At 40.7% G+C, this 7,936-nt stretch overlaps 1 protein-coding gene across 1 annotated transcript in view; it reads right to left on the minus strand.

Annotated features, from left to right (window-relative positions):
* nr2e1 (nuclear receptor subfamily 2, group E, member 1) overlaps positions 1-6,830 on the minus strand; it is a 7,562-nt gene extending 732 nt beyond the window's left edge. Inside the window, exons 1-9 of the mRNA XM_058393582.1 lie at positions 6,268-6,830; positions 3,326-3,471; positions 2,826-2,913; positions 2,478-2,713; positions 2,124-2,270; positions 1,889-1,985; positions 1,588-1,737; positions 1,211-1,316; positions 1-958 (exon numbers count right to left, since the gene is read on the minus strand). The exon at positions 1-958 is cut by the window's left edge and continues 732 nt beyond it. Of these exons, the coding sequence (XP_058249565.1) occupies positions 796-958; positions 1,211-1,316; positions 1,588-1,737; positions 1,889-1,985; positions 2,124-2,270; positions 2,478-2,713; positions 2,826-2,913; positions 3,326-3,471; positions 6,268-6,325 (1,191 nt within the window). The 5' untranslated portion in view covers positions 6,326-6,830 and the 3' untranslated portion in view covers positions 1-795. The remainder of the gene's footprint in view (positions 959-1,210; positions 1,317-1,587; positions 1,738-1,888; positions 1,986-2,123; positions 2,271-2,477; positions 2,714-2,825; positions 2,914-3,325; positions 3,472-6,267) is intronic.
* Positions 6,831-7,936: the final 1,106 nt, after the last annotated feature.

The raw sequence follows: 7,936 nt of genomic DNA on the forward strand, positions 1-7,936 counted from the left end.
TCCTTTCTTGACCTTAATGATTGGACTGGAAAAGAGAAGTAGTGTTTTCTCTCGTCCCTGCTTCCCCGTGAGTCATGTTCATGATGAGTTTAGATGCAAGAGCCTTTGGTTTTCCAGCAAAGGAACTTCTCCTAATCCACATCACCTGCCTCATATCTCACTTCAGGTGCATCAGACACAGACCCCAACTCCTTCAAGATGTCTGCCAAGCCATTTGGGATTCAGTCTCTTTCTCTTTCTATCTACCTATCTATCCCTCTATCCCTCCCTCTCTCTTTCTCTTTTAAAATCTTTTTTTTGGTTTCTGCCATAGCTTTCAGACACAACGACAAAACTGAAACCAAAAAAAAACAGACAAAAAAATTAAACCTTGGTAGAAAAGCTCATTGGTCCTCTAGAGACTGTAAGGATGAGTATGTGATTGTACATATCTCCGAGTCCACCCACATAACTTAAAGAAGAAAAAAAAACCCTCTTTTGTGTACAATTTTTGGGGACAAATAAATCAAGAAGGTTATCTCAATAAGTAGATTAAAAAAAGATTTAGATGAAAATTAGTCACGAAGGTATCCTTTAGTCCACAGTGTAACTTTTTTTTCTCTCTCGAGACACTGAACAGAACTTGTTCAGCCTCCAGTCTTTACAGTTCAGAGTTTCTCCTGCTTTTCTTCACGCTGGAGATATGGTGTCTTGGATCTTTTCCTTTTCCTTCTCTCTCTCCTATGTCAACGTCACGTCTGTTATTCTACAGTCTGTCGCTTTCCCAGAGTCTTCTCGGGTGGAAGAGATTGGAGCTTAAATGTCGCTCGATTTGTACATGTCGGAGAGAAGCCGTGTGATGGGCACGTTTCCGATGGTCTTCCTGAAGAACACTTCTTCGATCGTGGAAGCGCTGACTGAACGCAGCGCAGGCAAAAGCAGCAGCAGCTTGCCGAAGCGGCACGGCTGAGTCGGGTACCTGGGAGGAGGAAAAGATGCAAACTCAGAGTCAGACCTTCGGATATAATGCCTGATTCGGATTGGTCTACATCATCTGCGTTTCCATGGCAACCACTTACAATATTTTTTTTTCTTTTGGAAAAGTCTAATTGTTGATATTTATTCAGCATTCAAGGAAGGAGTCTCCAGTGTCACTTAACCCTCCTGGTGATTAGTTTACTTTCAGGTGCACACCCCCTACATGTGTTTGTTTCCAAAGTCAGTATCGTACCTGGTGTGGATGTAGCTGTTGAGTGTGAGCTGTGCCTCGTCCTGGAGTGCTGCGATTCCGCTGGCGTTCCGGAAACTCCTCAGTTCGGCGCCACTGTGCGTGGGAACTGTGCGAGCAAAACAAAGCAGCTTCAGTGGGCTGCTGATGCACATATGCTGGACATGTACATTTTTTGGTAGAGATGTTTACTTAATACTTTTGCACCAACTAAAAGTTTTATGTTATGGAAGAGTGTTTGTAGCTCAAATATGAGAAGAACTCACAATACTGTCACACAAAACAGAGAATTTACTGCTCTGTTTTTATTTTTATTTAAAGCATTTTCTTTGCATGCACTGCAGCAATGTAAGCGAGAACTTTTTCGACCTCCGACTTACCAGCTTTAAAGGTAACGATGCACTTCAGGCACGCGAATTCCGTCGCGTCCAGTCGCAGCTGCCGGAAACGCGTCACCACTTCCTGAAGAGCCTGGATCTCTGACACCACTTTGTTTAGCCTCTGGGACTCCGTGTTTTCTGTGGTCATCCCTGAAGGAACACGGGGGATACGAAGGGAACCGTAAGGTAACTTGATGGTTATGGAGTTACAATATAAGCGCGTGTGTAAAAGTGAGTATGAGCAGCTAATGATTATATTTAATATTTATTAATATATATTTTTTTGGAGCATTAAGTTTACCTGAAACAGCAAGCAGAGTGTTTGAGTCCACTGGGATGGACCACTGAGCTACACCCAGAACAAACAGCTCTCTCCAGGCGTCTTCTAACAGGATCAACTGTACAACAAATAAAGTGAGACACACACACACACTGAAAACTGACTCTCTCTCTCTCTCTCTCTCTCTCTATATATATATATATATATATATATATATATATATATATATTTATTTATTTATAAACTGTTCCTATACCTGATCTTGTAAAGGGAGTGTGGAGAAAGCTGGCACGCTCTTGGCCCATTTGATGCTCATGAACAGGAGGCGCGCGGCCGATTCGCACACGGACTCCGTGGCCACTTCGTACAGATACATGGGCGTGCCACTGACTTCATGTGGATACTGAAGAGGACACGAGATAATAAGCATATTTGTTTAATTCAGCACAAAATAAATAAATAATAATGAAAAAACAACAATTGCGCTGGAAAGAAATCAGGCAAGAACTGTATACAGCTTTGTGCATTCAGTGCTGAAGATTGCCACTTTACACACACACACGCACACACTCACACACTAATTCACACCTACAGCATATATCTGGCTTACTTTAGGAGTGGGCTGCGCGAGCCCCACCATGCCCTGGCGCTCTGGTGTGCTTGGGAGCGTGTTTAATTCCAGACTGTGGGTCTCGAGCTGAGTGACCGTGGTGAAGAAGTGCAGCCCCGGGATGGACGTGCTGGGAAAGTGCGACGAAGATCCGTTCACTTCCTTGTGGCCCCGAAAGTAAAGCGCCACTTGCTTGCGGATGGTCGACGTCCTTGGGCCTCGCTCGTGCTGCACGGCTGTTCGGAAAATTAATAAATAAATAAATAGCCTTCATATTAAGTCTGCTATGTTCTGTACACATAGATTTTATTTTCCCTGAACATAAGCCAAGATCATTAGTCTCTTCACCGTCTTTATTCATGTTCACTTCCAGGCACTTCTTCAAGCGACAGGCGCGACACTGGTTCCTGTGCGTCTTATCCACTGGGCAGCCTCCCTAAGTGGAATAAAAAAAATAACAAGAAAGGAATGAGAGAGAGAGAGAGAGAGAGAGAGAGAGAGAGAGAGAGAGAGAGACATCTTCCCTTCCTAAGAGGGGAGGGGGACACTCCACAGGTATGGGGGAAATGGTGCAGTAATGACGGCCATTGACTCGCTCCCCTGCCGCTTGGCCAATAATCTCATTCCCGCCTACTGCTCTCCAAATCCAGCCAGTTAGATTGGATTACACCTGTTACACTAGACGGACCAAAGGGCCCTCAAAGGCACGGGAGGAGGCTCACTTCTTGGATAATCTTCCAATTATGAAAATAGACGACGCAACCTCTTCCTCTTCCTTCCGGGGAAGTGAAGGGGCTCAAATTACCTAATGCGCTCTCTGCTTAAAAAAAAGAGGATCCGAGTCTCACCTGAGTGCCGGATTTGCAGACATACGTTCTGTTTCTCCGTATGCTCCTTTTGAAGAATCCGGAGCATCCATCACATGCATAAACTCCGTAGTGTTTCCCTGAACTTCGGTCTCCACACACTTTGCACGGGATATCCAGAATCCGACCTGGGAAAATAATAATAATAATAATAATAATAATAATAATAATAAGGTAATATATATATATATATATATATATATATATATATATATATATATATATATATATATATATATATATATATATACTGCATAATTTAGTAATATCTAGAGTGCAGATATCAGGTGAGATCATCATCAGGTGAGATTTTTAGTTCAGCGCAGCGCGTAAAGAAATAATAATGATAATTATTATTTTAAAAAATCTGTTTGAATGTGACATGACGTCCCGTGTGAGACCTTCCTGAACGAAACACACGTTCCTTCAAGGCTTTGATGAACAGCTCTGTGTCTGTGGGAATCCAGGCCTCGCGCTGATGGTGCGTTTTGTTGAGGGAAGCGCCGTGCCGCAGGTTTCCAAATAAAACAATGGCGCGCGCACAAAGGCGACATTAGGGAAAGTGTTAACTTAATGATTTCCCCCCATTGAGCCTCGTCTGACTGGACCAATCTGAACAAGCTGCCAGTGCTGCTTCATAATGAAGCTCGACAGCTGCTTTTCTGCGCGCGCTCTCCGGGCCCCGCGGATTAGAGGAGTGACACAGCGGACCGAGAGTCAATACGCGGCCTCCAATGAAGTGTATGCAAATGAGGATGAAGTAAATGAAAATTGTGATGTTTTTTTCTTCTCCGTGTGTGTATAAAACTTTCAGCTCCCCCCACTCCCCTCCACCTCCTCCCGTATTTAAATCCGTTAATGGAGGTATATTTGCATGTATATGGGGAGGGAGTGAGGAGGGGGGGTGTCGTTTAGAGAAACGGCCGTGTAATTACTGACATATGTCCACCTGCTCATTGATTTCGCACTGACCCGTCCTAAAAACGGTAGCATGGGAATTCAGAGGAAGCTCAGCAAGCATTCAGGGCAAAAACAATGACTTTCGGCTTTCTGCTATTTGGGGAAATCCCTTTCTAAACGATATAGTGCATTCAAAAGTAATTTCCATCTAATTTAAATAAAAAAATGTAAAAATGCACATTTTTCAAAATTTTCATCTTTTATAATGACCATTATATTATGTAACCACAGCTGTAATAATGGTAATAAGCATAATAACGCGTTAATCCTTTAAATCTTATCGTTTTAAGTGAGTTCATGCGAGGGTGCACTTGTTCTACAAAGTAATCTTTCATTAAACTTAAACCAGAAAAATCCGAAAAATACTAGAGTTTTGTATTTAAAAGAAATAAGCAGGAATAATGCTGTATTACTATTATTATTATTATTATTATTATTATTATTATTATTATTATTATTATTACTACTACTACTACTACTACTACTACTAAATTATTATATAAAATTCTGAAAAGCTTTTTTTCTTTTAAATGCTTTTATGCTTTTTGAGGATCAGAAATGGTATCTAGTTTTTTTTGCAATTTAAATATTTCTCCCAAAAAATCTAAAGAATGATTGCAACTTTTTTTTTAACTTGCAGAACATTTCTATCTAGACTGTGGTCAGGATCAGACATCATCACAATTTGAGATAAGTGTAGATTTGTGAAAAGTGTACATGAAGCCGCACATCACTGTGTACATGATTTTCCGGTAAGTGTTAAAGAAGTCGGGTTTGTTTCATGTGTAAAAAAAAATGTCTAACTTTCCCGACACGGAGCCGTAATTACTCCAAACCACTTCCCGGATATCAGATCTCTCAGTATTCAGTCATCAGGGCTCAGGGTTCAGGAGTTTAGGTCCAGCTGCGAATTTACAGGTCATTGCTTTATTACTATTATTATTATTATTATTATTATTATTATTATTATTATTATTATTATTACTGATGAATTAAAATGTACACAGGATGTAACTGACTGTGTACTCCAAATAGCTTAGAAAGTCTAGGTGGAAAAATCAAATGAAATGATTTGCAAGACAAAATAAAAAACAATTAACATTTCTATTTATTAATTGTCGGATTTTTTAACGGGTTTAAAGATTTGTTGTTTAAATGATTCATGAGGAAATTGTGTTTTTCAAATTGCTTAAAACTTTACTCTGATGAAACTTTTACTTTTACGGCTGATTCGCTTCTTTACACCATAAACGCGCACTATTAAAAAAAAAAATAAATAAAACAAATAAATAAAATCGAATTCGCACACAAATGCGCCGGTTATATTTAGAATACAATTAAATAAAATATATAAATGTAGTATATAAGTTTATTTTTTATCCAAAACCTTTGGAGAAATTTTGTAAATATGTTTTAGGCTGATTTAACGTAGAATGTTAATTGTTCCGTTTATTCATTATTCATATATACATATAAAATTAAATTTTTTGTATTTTTTTTTTTTGCACGTGCATTTTACATTGCATTGAAACGAATTGACAGGTGCACACAAATACCCAGCATGCACACAGATGCCTAATTAAGCAAACCACCACAGCTTTAGGCAATTATCAATGTATCACATACAAAAAAAGTTAAAGTAATGATAATAATTTTTTTTAAATGATAGAAAAATCTTAAGAAAGTGATGTCATCTCTAACACTCATAAAAACGTCTGTTTAATAATCATCATACTGAATATTGAATATTGAAAGGTCAAATTTAATTTAATTTTTAATTTAAAATTTAATTTTTAGCCCCCCATAAACACCGCATTATTACAATTTATATGTGAATGCAGTTGTGTTATCATATAATAATCAATATAATGATTTTCCTAGTAGGATATTGTATTAACAAATATATAACGATTTAATTGAACCAATTAGATTTTGTGTGAAGAGAGTAAAAGTGGATTACTTACTGGATTTGACGTTTAAAATATCCAAACAGCCACTTGTTGAACTGGCAGCTTTGCTCATCCTGGCCTTCTCTTGCTCTTGCGCTGATATCGCGAAACTCTTTCAACCACGGAGTTTTTTAATTAAATTAAATCACAATGTTTGTTTTTAATGAAATAAATATCTATACAGAATTAGATTGTGTTGGATTATTATTATTATTATTCAGGCAGGTCGCTTCAGTCTCTGATTTTTATTTGCTTTCTTTTATTTTTCTTTTCTTTTTTTTTTTGATCCAAAGGCTTCTCAAGCTTTTCCTCCTCTTCTGAAATCCCGACTTCAGATGAGTTTGCGTTGATTGTCGACTGATCTCCTTAAGATCCGAGGCAGGTTCTCCAGAGAAAAAAACTGCTGCATGTACCGGTGGATGTGCGCCCAGGCACCTTCCCGAACCTCACACACGAACCAGGAGCCAAGTGGGAAGAAAAACAAGCCCACACATACACACACACACACACACACACACACAAGCTCAGAAATGCCCGGCAGCCTGAAGCCTCGGTGACTTTGTGATGTGTGCCGTCAGATTAAAGGCTTTGGTAATATGTATGAGAAGTATTGGAGGAGGGAGAGAGAGAGAGAGAGAGAGAGAGAAGGCGGGTGGGAGGAGAGCCCGACTTCCCTTACCCACTTAGCCTTTCTACACTGCGTCCCGCTTGCGCATGACGTCAGTGTCCGAGGAAGGGTGTTTAGTGGTGGAAGGGTGATGGAAGGGTGGTGTGGTTCTGCTTGAGATGAAATGAGGCAGAACGGAGCTCAGGTTTGATCTGCTGCTGCTGATGATGTTGATGATGATTGGGGATTGATTTAGTCGCTGACTGCAGGCGCGCCACACTGAGCCTACAACTCTTGTTGTATTGCTTGCTATTTGTTTTATTTCTTCTTTTTTTGTAATATTGAAAGTTAATGACGAGCTGATGTTCTGAGTCAGACACGCTGATTTTGGTACGGTGTGTGTGTGTGTGTGTGTGTACCTGTTGAGCGCGCTGTGTACCCTGCATCAGCTGTACAGAACTGTATTATTACTCCTACCAAACCACGGGGATGTCTTTTAGAACTCTTTTAGTACATTTACACTGTACTTCCGGTTGCCTTTTGGGCTTTTTTTGGCTTTCGCACTAGACAAACAAGTTGAGCGCATGAGGTACATGTTTATATCCTGCTCTTCTGCGTTGAACTAAACCGCGCGCGCCTCACACACAACAAGAGCGAATATGCTGCGCTCTTTCTCTCTCTCTCTCTCTCTCTCTCTCTCTCTCTCTCTCTCTAACTAGAGTTCATTATTGGTTCAGTTTTCTTTCACCACTGGACCCAGCTGACCGGGTGTTTCTTCTTCTTCTTCTTCTTCTTCTTCTTCTTTCTCGTCGCGCGGTTCCTGATTTGCGCGCAGCAGTAACGCACACGCGCAGGCAGCGCAGCAAATACGCACACGCGCAGCAGTAACGCACGCACGCAGGCAGCGCAGCAAATACGCACACGCGCGGCAGTAACGCACGCGCGCAGGCAGCGCAGCAAATACGCACACGCGTTCGCGGTGTGTGTGAAAGGCCGCCGCGCGTCAGTATCTTCTGCTTTAATGACGCAGCTTCCCACGCTAGAGCCCCAGGGCCGTATGGGGGAGCCCGTAAAGTC

Source organism: Hemibagrus wyckioides, linkage group LG06 (assembly GCF_019097595.1).
Source record: "Hemibagrus wyckioides isolate EC202008001 linkage group LG06, SWU_Hwy_1.0, whole genome shotgun sequence".
Classification (NCBI taxonomy): domain Eukaryota; kingdom Metazoa; phylum Chordata; class Actinopteri; order Siluriformes; family Bagridae; genus Hemibagrus; species Hemibagrus wyckioides.